General features: G+C 33.5%; 2 protein-coding genes and 1 pseudogene across 2 annotated transcripts; all 3 read right to left on the bottom strand.

Moving 5' to 3' along the window:
- Positions 1–138: 138 nt before the first annotated feature.
- Positions 139–6,939, bottom strand: LOC146906744 (protein FAR-RED IMPAIRED RESPONSE 1-like; annotated as a pseudogene).
- A 601-nt stretch (positions 6,940–7,540) lies between these two features.
- LOC146906743 (serpin-ZX-like) lies at positions 7,541–10,418 on the bottom strand. Its single transcript, XM_085726698.1, has 2 exons — positions 10,014–10,418; positions 7,541–8,465 (listed from the first exon to the last, which is right to left on the bottom strand). Exons 1-2 carry the CDS (start codon positions 10,413–10,415, stop codon positions 7,677–7,679), a joined length of 1,191 nt encoding a protein of 396 aa, XP_085582824.1. The 5' UTR covers positions 10,416–10,418; the 3' UTR covers positions 7,541–7,676.
- A 2,958-nt stretch (positions 10,419–13,376) lies between these two features.
- Positions 13,377–14,945, bottom strand: LOC146906742 (uncharacterized). The gene has a single exon (XM_085727318.1). The coding sequence runs from the start codon at positions 14,691–14,693 to the stop codon at positions 13,911–13,913; it is 783 nt and encodes a 260-aa protein (XP_085583444.1). The 5' UTR covers positions 14,694–14,945; the 3' UTR covers positions 13,377–13,910.
- Positions 14,946–16,526: the final 1,581 nt, after the last annotated feature.

Below are 16,526 nucleotides of genomic sequence, written 5' to 3'. Positions count from 1 at the left end.
CCTACAACTTACATACACCCCATAACAGAGATACTGCTGCAAATATGTAGGAAAACTACACAGTTGAACCAATAGGACTCCACCTTACAATATAAACTCAAATATTACTCCAATAGCTTAATAACCATTTTCACCCCATCATGATGATGGATGATCATTTATATGGTGTTGTGCCTGCAAAAAGTACACATGAATGAAATAATTAGTGACTTGTGTTGAGATTTGACTATATTGTCAAAACAAATCATAAATCAATACCTGTAAAAGTTCTAAATATGAAACATCGTGGTCTATGCTTTGAGAATAATATGGAACCTAAAACCAATAGATTTTGAATGAGTTATTTTCATAATATAGATTTATATGTGTAAATAAAATTGAAGAGTGTTGAAATCTATATTCAATTGATTAACATCAAGATATTTTTGATTTGGATTGAAGGGAGCTAACATTTGTTTTACTTGAATGCTCTCTTGTGTGTCAATCACATCAAGATCAATGGTCTGAGATATAGAGAACTCTTGATTTTCTTGAACTTTAGATATACTAGGCCCCTACATAAAAATAAATAAATTAGACATACATTTTATTACGCGTAAAGGAGATAAAATAAACTTGAAAATTTCAAGATTACCTCTTCTTGAGTTTGATAAGTGTTACTTTTTTTGTTGCTTTTTTGTCCTTTCTTTCCAGCAAGCTTCTTTTTCACAATTTGGTCAACTTTAAAAGCCTTCCTTTTTGAAGGAGGATGCCCTTTACTTCGAGTCGCTACAGGATCAAGAATTTTAGTCATCTGATTTTGAACTAAGTTATCTCCTTCAGTGATCTCCGAAAAACTTTCTTGACATGTCTGAAGTGGAAGAAATAGTCACAAGAAAGGGGGGGTTTGAATTGTGACCCTTTTAAAATTTAGTCCTGCAACTTAAATAAGTATATATACTCAAGAAGGTTCTTGGTAAATGTTAGTCTAACAAGATTAGAGTATTAGATATATAACAATTGATTTATACACGATCAGAATGTTCTGGATTAAATAAACCATAAATGATTAAATAGTTTTGTCAAGGACCAGAATGTTCTGGAGAATGAATATATAAGTAGAATGAGAAAAATGATATTTTAGATAAAATGTGAAAACTATTTTATCAAGGACCAGAATGTTCTGGAGAATGATTAATATAAAAGCAGAATGATAAAACAATATTAAGTTAAAATAAAAAGTTATTTTAACACAGACCAGAATGTTCTGGAGAATGATTAATATAAGACAGAATGATAAACAATATTATAAGCTGAATTTAAACTTTAGTTAAATATTTATGCAGAGTTTTATCTTGGACCAGAATGTTCTGGAGGCAGTTAATATTGAATAAAATAATGCAACAATATTAATGATTAATTTGGGACCAGAGAACTCTGGATTAATTTGGTAATGATTAAATAGGACCAGAATATTCTGGAGATTAATAAATATTAATATGAGTGTGATAGTGTGTGTATATTGTGTAGCTTTAAATAAAAGAGAAAGGGAATAAGAATAACACAGGAGAATTATCCTGGTTCACCAAACCCGGCTACTTCCAGTCCCCACACCTCGTGTGAGATTATCCACTATAGTTGTCTTGCTAACAGAAACTTCTGACTAGCACTATAAGGTCTTGATCACACCATATCAGTCTGATACACCTGTATTATCAACCTCAGCAGGCTTCTACAATTCTTTGCGCACTAGCAAAAGAAAGGTTGGTATTTTCTATCTCAAACTATTAAGCCCAATAGACTTGAGATCTAGTTATCACTTTGTAGGATGATTGTTTGGATCTAATGTCTCAAACAAAAATAAGAAAGATGTAGTTTGGATCTAGCGTCTCAAACAAAATATGTAGGATGTTGTTTGGATCTTTGTGTCTCAAACAAACTATCCTTTTACAAATACAAACTCAAAAAGATGTTCTCAATGAATGAGATAAAGATGATAAATATAGTGAAAGATTATGGAGTTTGCTTTGTGTTTGTTGAAAGAGATTGATGAAGAGATTGATTTCTTTAACTTTGAGAGAGAGAGAGAGAGATATCAAAGCTTTTATCAAAACTCTTGCTTATAACCTTCAAATGCCCTTGTATTTATTGGTGAGGAGTGTCTTGGTGATCAAGGGAGAAAATAGAGCTGTTGGACACGTTTTTGATAGCTGTCCAAAGTCTCAATTGATTTCTCTTTTCTTCTTTAAAATACCCAGAACGTTCTCAGAATGTTCTGTCTGATTTGCTTGGCTTTGAAAGCACTGTTGCTTGCTTGCGTATGAGAGAACCAGCTGTAATGAGCTGTATAACTTATTGCCCAATGCTGATGATGTCATTGTCCTTTGCTTTAGTGATGTCATGCTTTAATAAGCCATGTGCTCTTATCCATGAGATAATAATGGGCTTTCTTTTCCAAATGGGCTTAAAGCTTTTCTTATGGCCCAATAGACATTTATTAAAACATAACCAGCCATGCTTACACATTGTGCAGACTTGTTTACTTTTGATGTACTATTCCATTTTCATCGTATTTGCCAGAACGTTCTCAGTTCATTCTCATGAAACAAATTCTCACAAAATGAATTAGTAGATAACAAAATAATAATAATTGTAATATTTTTGTTACCTTTTAAAACCATCAAATGAAGATGTTTTCTTCACTTTGTATGACCAGAATGATATTTGTAGAACATGAGAAACCTTTCTCAAAGGCACAATTCCTTTGATTGATTTTTATTCTCCAAATTATATCTTGAATAGTGATGGAAGATTCTTGGACCATCATAAGTCTTTTATGATAGAATCTCCAAGCATATGATCATGAATTTTCTTCTTTGTTATTTCTCTAACCAATATCATTAATGAGTGAATTAATAAATAATTCATTCATGAATTGGTTTCTCTTCAAAGTTGATTCTAATCATTTTGATGAAATGATGAGACTGATTTTGAGTGTAATATGCATCCTTGTTATGAGAACATTCTTTCATCGGAGTTGATAATGTTCTCTTCTCTGACAATATATTATCGGTTAATTAACCTTGAATTATTTTGTTGTTGATGCGATTTATCTCATAATTTCTCTTGGTGATTGCACACAATATTTCTTGTCCATTGAGTATCTTTGAGATGTTTTAGTTTAGGCATGCCTTTTCTTCCTTGAATCTTTAAGGCATTGTTGAAAACCATGTGGTGAGAATGATGAATCAATTACTAAGAAAGTTCATCTTCTTGTTGAATCTTCACTGGACACTCATTTGATTCAAACAATATTATTTTTATATCTTCTTTGAGCATGTGATACTACCGTTTTAGTATTCTTTCAATGAGTATATACATGCACTTGTAAGATACTTCTTTCTTTTCAACTTCTGTGAAAAGACTCAAGTGCAAACATCAGTAGATCACCATTCATAAAACTTAGTGTTTATTCCATAAGGTTTGTTATCATTAAAACATTCATCAAAAAGATTTTTGTTTCAACAATGTCATCTCCAGTTTTAAGTTCTCTATTCAATCCATTACTTTCAATAAATCATTTTCAGTATGGATACATGAAGAAGCAACTTCATAAAAGGCATCACAAGCTATAGCTACACGCTGCAACTCTTCATTTCCGACTAAATGATCAAAACCACTTTTAATAAGTGTATATCTTCGCTTAATGTCCTTCCTCCATTTGGCAATATATAACAAGAGGGCACGAACTCTGATTTAGCTGTTAGCTTAAGAACACAAAGGATATGTCTATATAAAATACCCTTAAACTCAAATAAAAAGCATGTACAACATATTTCAAAGTCTTTCTCATTGAAGAATACCTTGAACATTATGTCTTTAACTTTATCAAATACCTTTTTACTTTCTGTAACACAATATGTTAAGTTCAAAGCCTCTATTCTCTCAAAGAAAGCATGACAGTACATCATAGAAGCCACTTCTACTTGAAACTCTTTGAACTTTGCATTGGTATATGCCTTTTGAAATTGAGATTCAAATCCAAAATGACTTATACAAGCAATAATTCTATTGAATGAACTAAAATCAGCCATATTTTCCTTTTCAATTTTATCTTTCAATGCATTATCATATTGTTCAACAAATTGCTTCAATGTTGTCTATGAGTTCACATATCCATCAAAAAATGCGTTCATACTTTCACTTCTTTGTGTAGTGGACATTCCAGCCCAAAATGTGTCTCACATACACAGGAACCCAACGATGACGCTTATCAAACAACCCTTTCAACCATTCATTATCATGAAGTTCATAACATTTAATCATTTTTTCCCACTTCTCCATGAACTCACTTATGCTCAAAGAATCATACACCGCATCATGCAAAAGTATTTTGATAGACTCATAGTTAGAGAGTCTACTCAATTTTTCTGGAACCTTTTTCATTATATGCCACAAGCACCACCGATGGCGAGCTTCCGGGAAGACGGCCTCAACTGCATTCTTCATTGCTCCATCCTGGTCAGTAATTATGGCTTGTGGTGCACACCCACGCATACATTCTAACTAAGTAGTGAAGAACCAAGAAAAAGTTTTAGTATCCTCCTTCGACAATAGGGCGCAACCTAACAGAACTGACTGGCCATGATGATTTACTCCAACAAAAGGAGCAAAAGGCATGTCATATTTATTTGTTAAGTAAGTGGTGTCAAAGGTTATTACTTCACCAAAATACTCATAAGCAGCCCTACATCTCGCATCTGCCCAAAAAACATTTCGTAAACAACTTGTGTCATCCACATCCATTACATAAAAAAATTGACCTTTTTTTTTTTTTGCATTCTAACAAAATAATTTTGAATGGCTTCAGCGTCTCCTGTCCCAAGTCGAAGCCGCCTCACTTTGTCTATGTAGTTTCTAACATCTTTTTCCCCGAATGTAAGATTATTGTATCCACTTGCTTCAACAACCATATACCGAAAATTTCTACTTACATTTCTCCTTTTGATACTAGGCTCTATATTCTTGTTGCATCTAAAATATCTTGATTTGCTTGGACTTATTAAGTCATGATTATGTTCAAGAGCAACCTTAGAAATAGTAATTGTTCCATCTAAAGACACACATACATTTATTCTAGCCTTACAGTGTGTTTTCATGCTAGGATTTGGCTTTAAAATATTTTTGGAATTACTCACATAGCTTCTTGCACGGTTACACCCTAGAGTAAAAAACTTTTTTCCATCATCTCCATTTTTTGTACTGATTTTGCTAACTCCAAAACCTATACATCTAGCATAATTCTTGTAATATTTGTCAACTTCTTCTGCAGAATTAAATTTCATGCCAACCTTAGGTTCACCACCATCTCTGCAGAATTAAATTTCATGCCAACCTTAGGTTCACCATCTTCATTTTCTGTTAAATTATCCTCACAATTTTCATTTATGTGATCACTCACTTCTTCTTCTTCTTCACAAGATGTAAATCTTTTCTCCACTAATGCAGCAAATTTTTTAAAAAAGAAACTTAAATTAATCAACTGAATTAAGAGTAAAGGCAACATGATTAATTCTAAAACAATAAATAAATAGATAAATTAGACTTACTATTGTCTCTTGAACTGGATGCTAAAATAGGGAAAATCAAATTTCAATTGATAGTTGAGGCTAGAGTAGCAATGCTGATAAGCAGAGGCAGTAGCAGGTTGATATGCAGAGATAGTTGTGCGATGACAAACACAACGAGAATGACGACAACGATTGCGGAATGGAGACAACAAGGACGACAATAGAGATAAGAGAGCGATAATACCAACTGAGAGAATAACGATACGACAATAGCGACAATCGAACTAACAAGTCGATGGTAGCGACGGACTTCAGTTTTGAAAACGACGGTGAATGTCTGTAACGGTGAGTTTGTGTTGTTGAACAAAATTAGAACATAAGATTATGGAGAAGGAAGTTTGTGCCTTGATTGTCCAAAATCAAAACGTGTCATGATTGTCTCTTCCAAATATTTATTTATTTATTTATTTTAATGTTAATATCAAAAAATAATATAAAAAGGAAAATCGATGGTGGGGACAGTCATTCTTTCGTGCAATTCGTGGGGTGCTTGTCGCACCATATAGCATAACTGGTAGCAAAACTTGCTTAATTACAAGAATGATAGATTGCTCAAAATACATACAAAGAAAATAACCTTCTTTAGGGAAATAAATTGAAAAAAACACAGAGACTAAAAGTTAGAAAACATTTGAACTACATAGGCCTAGGCCTATGTAGTGCAACACATCAGAATCCCAATAGCGAGATACAGACTCTCACACTTCTGTGAAATAATAGTCCACATATCAAATATTAAACTGATCATAAATTAAATTGATAAGAACGTATACAAAACTTGATCTTAATAAGTGCAAAGAAAGATATGATTATTTAAGTGGATCATGTTTTTATATCTGACATGTATTTTGTTTCTTTCTTTATTATCCGTTGTAGGACACATGCTGCAGCTTGTAAGTCCCACCAATATCATGAACATTGCTCAGTTTCTTGTTACTATGCAGAATCAATCCTTATAAATTGCCTTAGTTTCTGTTAGTACACACACGCAAATCAAATAAGGGAAATGGTGTTATGTGGATAAAGAATATGCTTTATTTTTGATGCAATGGTTTTGAGAATTTGAGATGTTTCAAATGTTGTTTGCCTCCCCCATTTAAACTAGTTAGATCTTAATAGCTTATGTAGTTATAGAGGCTTCCTTGTTTTTATATGCTATCCATCAATCATGATCGTTATGTCATTAAAAATCCCATACTTTATTATTTTCTTTTTTTAAAACTACACAAAATTGATTCTAATTTATTAAAACTGTAAGTTTCTTTACACAGATTAAATTCTTATAGTATTATACTAACTAACTTACAGTATTTGGTGAATTCTTTGCCATATCGTCACACAGCATCATTATCCTATTTATTTATGTATACACATATGGAGTGAATTATTCAGCAGCATAATTTTTTTTCTAGATTAACAAACTTGCAAAAGAGGACCCTCGAAAAATTTGGCGGCAAGAATTCAGGTTAGAAATTGGGAGACTTTAATCATTCTGTCCCCCCAATCAGTTATCACTCAAGCTAATAGCCTACATATTAGATATTACACTTGATCTTAGTCAAAAGGCAAAGTATGCTCACACTTTACACATTCAAGGAAGAACGCAACACTAAGCAAGATTTGGTAATAACTCGGAAGAAGTACTTGTGCTAAATTCTAATCAATATGCATAAATTTGAAATCAATTCAAACTCAACCCTGATGCTTTTGATATTAAGTAACTATATTTGTGTTCTTCCTTTCTTTTCTTGTAAAAATAACAATGAATAAACTTATGCTCTATTCAATGTTTTCTTTTGATTCACAAGGTTGATTTGTTTCACATCATGTACAAAACAGAGTAAATGACCATATAACAAATGTTACTAGCTAGTGAATTTTCAGAATAAATAAATTTTTCATCAATAAAGTAAATTTTCATATATGAACAATTATAAAACTACGCAGATAATGAATTAATATAAAAATTGTCAAACAAAATATATTTCAGATAGTATAAGAATAAGAAATTGGACGTAAAAATGGGTTGCTTAGAAAACATATTTAAAATACTATGGAATTCAACAATCACCCATCAAGAGGATTGACCACCTTTCCAACAAAGAGTATGGTTCCACTAAAATCTTCTCTGATCAGAAATAAAAAAGGGTGGTCCGCTACAAAGTCGATTGGAGGTACCGGAGGGGGTCTATACGGAGCACACCCGCATGCCATGCCAACAGTCACCGCTGCAGCTTTCGTACCTTCTTCATTTACTTCAATGAAAGACTTCTGAAATATGCCGGAAACATAAAGTTCTTTACTTATAGGAGAGTCCACCATTTTTGTCAAACCTCCCATAGAAAAAGGTAAAGTCAATCCTAATTTCTTTAGTAACTCAGATGCTTCAATCTCAGAAGAAATATTGAATCTTGGAATCCTGAACTTGCCTACTTTGACTTGTTCATGAGGAAGATTGTGTTCCAAAAACTCAGAATTGGAAGCTACCTTATCAATCAAAGCTGACAACCCATCTTTTGCATCTGGAAGAAAAATGTAAATAGAGAATGCACGTCCATCTTTGCCTTGTTTATAAGGAAGACCAAGGACTTTAAAACCATCAAAAGAAGTCACGAACTGTTTATTCTTGCTGGTCATAAAGGGAACCTTTACTGACTTTCCATTGAGAAGGTCAAAATCATAGTCCTTTGTTTTCGAAGTATCAAACTGTTGTTCCCACACTCCTTTGAAGTATAGTGCATTTGAAAAGATTAGCCTCGTTAAGCTGTGAACTGACCCGCATGGAAGAAGATCTTGAATAAGCCCTTTTGTCTTCTTTTCGGCCCATAAATTCACTTCTTTTCTCACTTCATCAGCCTTCAAATCAGTATCAATTGTAAAATTAACCATGTTAAAATAAATTATTTGAATTTTTTCATGGGCATTATAACAGAAGAATTAAACATTTTGTTGATATTTTTCGCATTGATTTTGTTGCTTCCATACACCACATATGGAGAGAGTTAGGTGAAACAGAGTTGCAAAATAAACCTATCCAGCTAATTGGCAAGACATTAGGTAATCTTTAGCGCTAGAGAGTTTGATGACGAGATTGTATTCAAAATGAGTCCAAGGTTAAATGTCTCAGAAAATGGTTATACCAATTACAGGCCCTAATTATCCTTGTCATATTTTGTAGACAGTAGCAAGTTTGTATGTTCAAAATAAAAAATCAATTCATAATACATTAATACTAAAGTCACTCCCTCGCATGTGCTACTAACTACAGTTTTCAAACAAGTGGTAAAACATTCCAAAGTCACATTATTGATTTTTTTCTAATGTGCACAAGATAGCCTTGCACTATATATACACAAGTTTGTTTTTCACAATTGGATCAATAATATCTCACTTTATCCAGTAGTTAGGTTTATTGATCCAACACTGAAAACTAACTTATGTCCCACGCAAAATGAAAGCATGGAAAGGGTGAAGTCTGAACCTGCATTCTTTTTGGTATATGGAATTGTAAAACTTAAATTTTTCTGTTTGGAAACAAGGTTATATGTAAAAGGATTGATCTAGAAATTGGTAAGGGAGAAACATGATTGGATTGTAATGTTAATAGGTAGATCAGTCCATTATTGTGCTTTAAAGGCACACTTGTATGTAATTGTACTATGGGTTTAAGCTCAATATGGCTATGAAAAAAAATAGTACTAACCGACATTATTAGTAACAATTTATTTTAGGGTCATGTTAACTTCTGTCCTAAGAGCACATGTTAAGGTTTCTAAAAAAGAAAGTATTTATTGAGAAAAATTAAATTTCAATCTTTTGAGAAATAAATTGGCACAATTTTCAATGCAAAAATTCTTTGGTATCTTAACATGTGCCCTAAGGGCACAAGTTAGCATTTCCTATTATTTTAATAGAATGAGCATATTGATATTTAGGTCACTCTTTAACCAATTAATCAAGCAACTGAGAAAGAGGATTAAAATCTTCAACACAAAGTTTGTAAGTCGGTAACAATCAGACCTACATATTGAGCATATTGAACAGGTTAGATTTAACATTATTTTAATAGAATGAGCATATTGAACTCGTTAGATTTAACATTATGGATCAACCTATCATGGTCTGTTCAAAAATAACAATCAGACTATTCATCGATGATTTGTGTTTTAATAACAATTGACCATATTATATTTCTATAATAATTCATAAATAATTGTTTTAACACCTATGAATGAAAGACAGCACAAAAACGGACACAAAACAGCACGTCACAGACACGCAGACACCACGCTAACACCAGAAGTTGTGTGTGAGTTTCTTATCATTTCCTCTACTAAAAAAATAAAATATGATAACACTAAACTTCAAACCCTAACTTGTGAGAACAAATAAAAGCATGAGTACCTTGTTGACGAAATCAACTGCAGCAAAAGCAGCTTTGAAATCAGTAGTCATAAGTTGTTTGAAGGAAGGTTGAAGAGGAATTGTCTGTTCAACCCACACACCATTGACGTAAGACATGCAAGGGCCACTAGTGCGAGCCCCGGAGAGCACAGAAGAAACAAGCTGAGAGCATAAGGATTTGAGATCACCGGTGGATTCAGACTGGAGAAAGGAGAGAAGTTGTTTTTGAGTGGGACCCTCGGACCCGGTAGCGATCATACTGAGCACGGTGTTGAGCGATAATGGTGAAAACACAACGTTCTTTTCTTTGAGATTTTGATTGGATAACAAGTGTTTGGTGATGTTCATGGAAACGTTGGTTAGGTTTGTGAATGATTTTCCGATGAGATTCTGCATCACCATTCTTCTTCTTGTTTGAATTTGAATTCTAATAGACTATGGAAGACCTAACCAACAAAGAGGGATAGAGAATTCTAATAGACTATGGAAGACCTAACCAACAAAGAGGGATAGAGAGAAATAGAGTAGTAGCTAGGGTTAGGGTTTAGGACTTTGAGAGACTGTGTGACGTTGAATTTATAAGGATTTGTTTGGATTTGTATCCATTCTCACTTTACACCCGTTTTAGATCTCACAATTTCTCTGTGGTTCAATTCACCTCATCATAAAAATAATCACCCGTTTTGGATTAGTATATGACATTTTATAAGGACAAATTTGAGAATTATTTCTTGTCCAATAATCAACCGGAGCGCAAGGATAATGTAAAGGATCAAATTAGATCTTTATTATTCAATTTATTGTGTAGAGCCCGTGCAATGCACGGGGTAAAAAGTTGGTTATAAATAAATATTTCACAAATGCTCTCAAAATATATATATATATATATATATATATATATATATATATATATATATATATATATATATATATATATATATAGAGAGAGAGAGAGAGAGGATGTTTATTATGAGAATGCCTATTTTATATGAGAATGATGAGAATGATCATCAACCACTAGATCAAAAATAAATGGTTGAGATTAAAAAGTCGCATATTTACCTCACTTTATTATATCAATTCTCATAAACTCATTTCCTATTTCATCTTCTTCTCCCCACAATCATAGCTAAAAGAAATTAAATTAATATTCAAATCTCATTAAAGAACACACAACACACGCCTCCCTTCTTGTAAAAAAAAAAAACACACGCCTCCCTTATTCTATCAATTCTCCATAACTCTGTTCATCTCCACAATTTCATTCGTTCACTCACCATGTTCATCAACCTGGAACTTCAATTTCAATTGGTAGTAAATCAGCCTTCAACTTCTTCTTTCTTCATGGAAACTACTGGGATTAGAATTGTTTGTATTAATTTTAATGATTTTAACAATTATGATTATTTGGGATACTATGGTTTGAGAATCGAGTGAGAATTTTAATAGTTATTTCTTTTGAATTATTATTGATGGCGTATTTCGCAAGTGTACGAAATCGTTCAAGTAGTAAATTTAAATCGGTAAGACCGAGTGTCGAACTCGAGGATCGCGTTATACTATTGAATTGTATTTATAACTTAATCAAACAAAAGGTTACGAAGTTGGTTTGTTTTATCGCAATATTGAAAATTAAACAAAGTAAACTGGTTCAAATTAATAAGAGAAAAGCGTTGGGGATGAGTTTCACAGGATTATTACCTAGACCTATTAACCTGATTATCACAATTGAATCGACTTATTTAATTGTTACCGAATTCTCTACAAAATTCGTGCCCTAATTCCTTAGTGACAGAACCATTAATCCTAAAATAAAAACCTAATTCCTTAGTGAATTTGAAGATTAGAATTAAGCATGAACAAACAAGAATTCTCAAACGGTTCCAAGGGTTTGCATCTATTCCTAAATTGCAAAGGCAAGGATTTCTTATCTCAAGCGTTTATATATTCCACTTCCGTTTCAAAATATAAACCGTAAATCAATTTAAAGGTGATCAATCAATAAAAGCATTAAGCATGGAGATAAGAAAAACAATTCAATAAGTTTCATCAAAAGTCATAATCAAATTACATGGCAAAGGTATTCATCTAGGTTTACTCATCCCCAACAATGGAGGGTTTAGTTACACATAGCAATTAAACAAGAAGAAAGAGTAAAAGAGAGATTACAAGAATAATTCATGAACTTTTCTTGAAGAATCTCTCCCAATTGTGCTCCCGATCGCTTCCTATGTGTTTTTGTGCCTTTAGATCTCCAAAAACGTGAACCCTTAATTCAGAAACGCACTTTTCTATAAATAGGCAACCAAAAATCGGCCACCAAGTCTCAAAATCGGGGCCCGAAATGAGAAAAACGCGTCCAGACGAACCTGAAATCGGGGCCCGATTTTACCAAATCGGGGCCCGATTTTTCCAGAAAGTTGGCCATTCCATTGTTGCGAAAATCGGCGCCCGAACTCATGAAATCGGGGCCCGATTTTTCCAGTGTTCCAGTGTCTTGAAATCTTCGTTTTTGAGTGCTTTCAGCTTGAATATCTTGATGAATTACCTTAAAAATACATGGAAAAGTGTCTACAAAAGTAATAATGACAGAGTGTCATCACAACCCCAAACTTGCATCGTTAGTTGTCCTCAAGGAACCAACTAAAAATGAAAAATAACAGAAAAGTAACACTTACCCCACCAATGATCATGTCAAAAGTTCATCTTCCTTGTTAGCAATATGATGAGCTAACTTGCTTGGTAACACATCCATTCCACAACTTCCCGCAACAATTTTGAATGTAATATGGTTCACTCAGTCGACATGTAGAACTACTATATTACCAAAACTTGAAAAATTTCTAAGAATCAATCAAAGTCAATATTTTGTACACACTTTTAAGAACTTTTCAGGTTATAACGGGGCTTAGGTTAAGGGTGGGATAATTTGGAAAGTAGGTTTAAGAAAAACACGGAGTTAGACATCATCCTACGAGTCTAAAACACACCACACACCATAACACCAATTCACAACTAAATCCGGGACTAGAGAGAACTATTAATAACTTGAACAACCGATCACTTATCTTGAAGCATTTTTTTTTGAGCTGCAAATTTGACAATTCAGCTTATTTTTATCATGCTTATATTTTTTTTAGCACAAAGTGATCTCTTTTTTTTTTTTCTTTTCTCTAGTACTCCTACCCCAAACTTAGAATGTTGCTAGTTCCAAAAGCAACCCCAAACTTAAACTTTTCAAATATAACACACATAAACATGCCTAACTCCAACAAAATTTTGGGTACATTCCTAAGGTCTCTAGGCTTGTAATGTGGTTAGTCACTGAAACAAGAGGGTCTAAATCCTAGTGGCTCAACTTGGTTTAAACAAAGGATAATTCAATATAAACAAAGGTGGGCTACAAAGGCTCAAGGTACAAGCAATTTGCCTTAGTGTGTACAATATATGACCAATCAATTACAAAGAAAAATCGCAAATCTCAGAAATAGCATCTACATGGAAACACTCATATTTGTAAAAATTGAAAAATAAATTTAGGCCATAACCTTACAAGCTGAGGTTTCTGGAAGTTGTGGCTACCTAAGCATCTTTCATGCCGTACACTTCCCTCAAAGAATCATGCAAGCAACCACCTCCTTTGAACTTTTGACAAACCTTTGGTGAAATCTTTGTTACTGAACTGGTAAAATTCAAGAAAAGTAAATTCATTAAAATCAAACGAGTTCAGATGCAATTACAGATAGGGGGATCATATAATCATAATCAAGACACTTCTCAAGTCTGACTCAATACAAATAGAAATAACAGAGACAAATAACAAAGCAGGGAAATGGATGGGTTGCCTCCCATCAAGCGCTTTCTTTTACGTCATTAAGCTTGACGCATTAACCACTGTTAAGGTGGAAAATATGATACAAAGAACGCATCATCCTTCTTCTTCCTTTTGTTGGGTAAGAACTCCATGAACTTGAAAAATAGATGATGTTGCTTCCATATCCTTTTCAAGTGGACAACAATGAACAAGGCATAAATGGCATCTAGGACTTCATCAATCTCTTCCTTTTTCCCTGCCTTGTCGCTAAAAAAATTTGGAGGAATGTTTTGTTGAGGAATTTCTGGTTGGACATCTAAATCTCTCCAGAGTTGGGACTTTTGAGTTTCCTTACCAACAAGACCATCCATAATGTTTATTGATTCCCCCTCATCTTCTTTCTTTTCCACAACGCTGAATTTATCTACAATCTTGAACTTCTCAAACTCAACCACTTGCTCAAATAACCTTTCACATTGACTCTCAAATCTTTCAATTGAACCTTGATTATTATTCATGAATTCAATCAAAACATTCTTGATGTGAAAATTTATGTCATATGATTCGTTGGGAAGAATTTGAATAGGTAGAATTTGCTCCCAATTATTTTTTTCCATGAGAAACTCATCTTGTGCTTCCAAAACCAATAGATCTTCACCTTCTGGTGGTGAGACATAACAATCAAAAGTGTCACTCTTATGCCCTTCTATACAAAAATCAAATCTATGAGGTAAAAACCGAAGGAGGTCCTTTTCAAATGTATCTCTCATGATCTGCCCCTCCAATATACGACATTGTGCAGTTAGAAGACAAGTTTCAGTTTCTTCCGAAAGTTGTAGAAGAAGATAATCATCAAATTCTTCCATACTATGCGGTGGTTAGTTATCTCAACGGAGAAGAAAAAAAATCACTAGAACTCGACATTAGAAAACTTAACAAATAAAAATAAAATAAAAACAAAAATTTTATTGCAGAGCAAAAAATTTCAATTAAGCAAAAATAAAATTCAACAGTGATTTAGCAATCCCCGGCAACGGCGCCAAAAACTTGATGGCGTATTTCGCAAGTGTACGAAACCGTTCAAGTAGTAAAGTTAAAACGGTAAGACCGAGTGTCGAACTCGAGGATCGCGTTATACTATCGAATTGTATTTAAGACTTAATTGAACAAAAAGGTACGAGATTTGTTTTCAATGCAATAATGAAAAATTAAACAAGTAAATATGATTAAGGTTAATTGGAGAAAGATGCTAGGGATGAATTTCACTAGATGACCATGAAACGCTAATAACTTAGTCTCAACTATTGAATCGACTCATATGATTGTTACCGAATTATCTAATTTATTCTTGCCCTAATTCCTTAGTGACAAAAACTTTAAACCTAAACTAAAGACCTAATTCCTTAGTGACTTTGAAGATTAGGGTTAAGCATTAACGAACAAGAATTCTCTTAATGATTCCAAGGGTTTGTATCTATTCCTAGATTACAAAGGCAAGGATCTCTTATTTCAAAGCATTTATCAATTCCACTTCCGTATCACAAAATAAACCGTAAATCAATTTAAAGGCGGCCGACACAATAAAAAGCATTAAGAACGGAAATAAGAGAAACAATCATGTGAATTTCAATCAATAAAATAAACTAGGTCATAACAAACATGTTCATCTAGGTCTATTCATCCCCAACAATGGAGGGTTTAGTTACACATAATTGAGCAATACACAATAAAAGAAGAATTACAAGATGAATTCATGAATAAACCATGTTAAAACTCCTTCAATGATGTTCCAAGTTGCTCCAAATCGCTCTCCTATGTGTTTCTAGGCCTTTTGATCTCCAAAAATCGTGATACCTTCTTCAGAAACACCTCTTTTCTATTTATAAGAAGCTAAAAATCGGCCACCGTGCTCCAGAAATCGGTGGCCGATTTTCCAAAACGCGTGCCAGAAGTGCCAAAATCGGTGGCCGATTTTCTCTTATCGGTGGCCGATTTTTTTCGAAGCTGATGGCCTAAAACTGCAGCAAAAATCGGTGGCCGATTTTACAAATCGGTGGCCGATTTTCAGTTTTCAAAATCTTCATTTTCTTTCCTTTTGTAGCTTGTAACTCCATACATTGCAATGAATATGACCCAAAATGACATAAAAATGCCTAAGAAAAACTAGGATGACAGAGTGTCATCACAACCCCAAACTTGAACTATTCCTTGTCCTCAAGGAATTTACTTGCAACAGTGACAAACGACAGTAAAATAACAGGTACCTGATGAAATGATAGTACCCAAAAGTTCAATCTCCTCTAGCTAAAGATGAGCTAGTTTGACTTGTTCGCATCCACCGATTCACAACTCCACGCAAACATATGAAATAGGGTTCTACCAGTCGACATGCAGGTCTACATATTACCATACGCTTGAAAAGTTTCTAAACATCAATCAAAGTCAAAGTCATTACACACTTTCGAGGTCTTTAGGGTTGTAACGGGGCTTAGGTAAAAGGTGGGATATATTTGGATAAGTAGGCTACACAAAATTTGAGTTAGGCATTCCTACAAGTGATAAACAAAATTCAATCCCCCAATTCCCCTTTGAAATAACGATTCTAGGTACCTAGAGAACATTTTCAAAACTTGGGACACTTCGAGTTTGAAGTTTACTCGGATATAGCAATGTGTGTCCCTTTTTTCAATTTCATTCTT

The sequence above is a fragment of the Medicago sativa genome, chromosome 7 (genome assembly GCF_051527215.1).
Source record: "Medicago sativa cultivar Bolivia chromosome 7, Bolivia_mono, whole genome shotgun sequence".
Taxonomy (NCBI): domain Eukaryota; kingdom Viridiplantae; phylum Streptophyta; class Magnoliopsida; order Fabales; family Fabaceae; genus Medicago; species Medicago sativa.
The sequence above is the reverse complement of the archived record's forward strand: the minus strand, read 5'-3'. Positions and strand labels throughout refer to the sequence as shown.

What these genes read in the sequence shown, in the direction of transcription:
- LOC146906743 (XM_085726698.1), bottom strand. Translation starts at nt 10,415, where the DNA reads ATGGTGATGCAGAATCTCATCGGAAAATCATTCACAAACCTAACCAAC. An exon ending in CAGTTGATTTCGTCAACAAG is followed by an intron (nt 8,466 to 10,013) that starts GTACTCATGCTT and finishes ACTGATTTGAAG; the next exon opens with GCTGATGAAGTGAGAAAAGA.
- LOC146906742 (XM_085727318.1), bottom strand. Translation starts at nt 14,693, where the DNA reads ATGGAAGAATTTGATGATTATCTTCTTCTACAACTTTCGGAAGAAACT.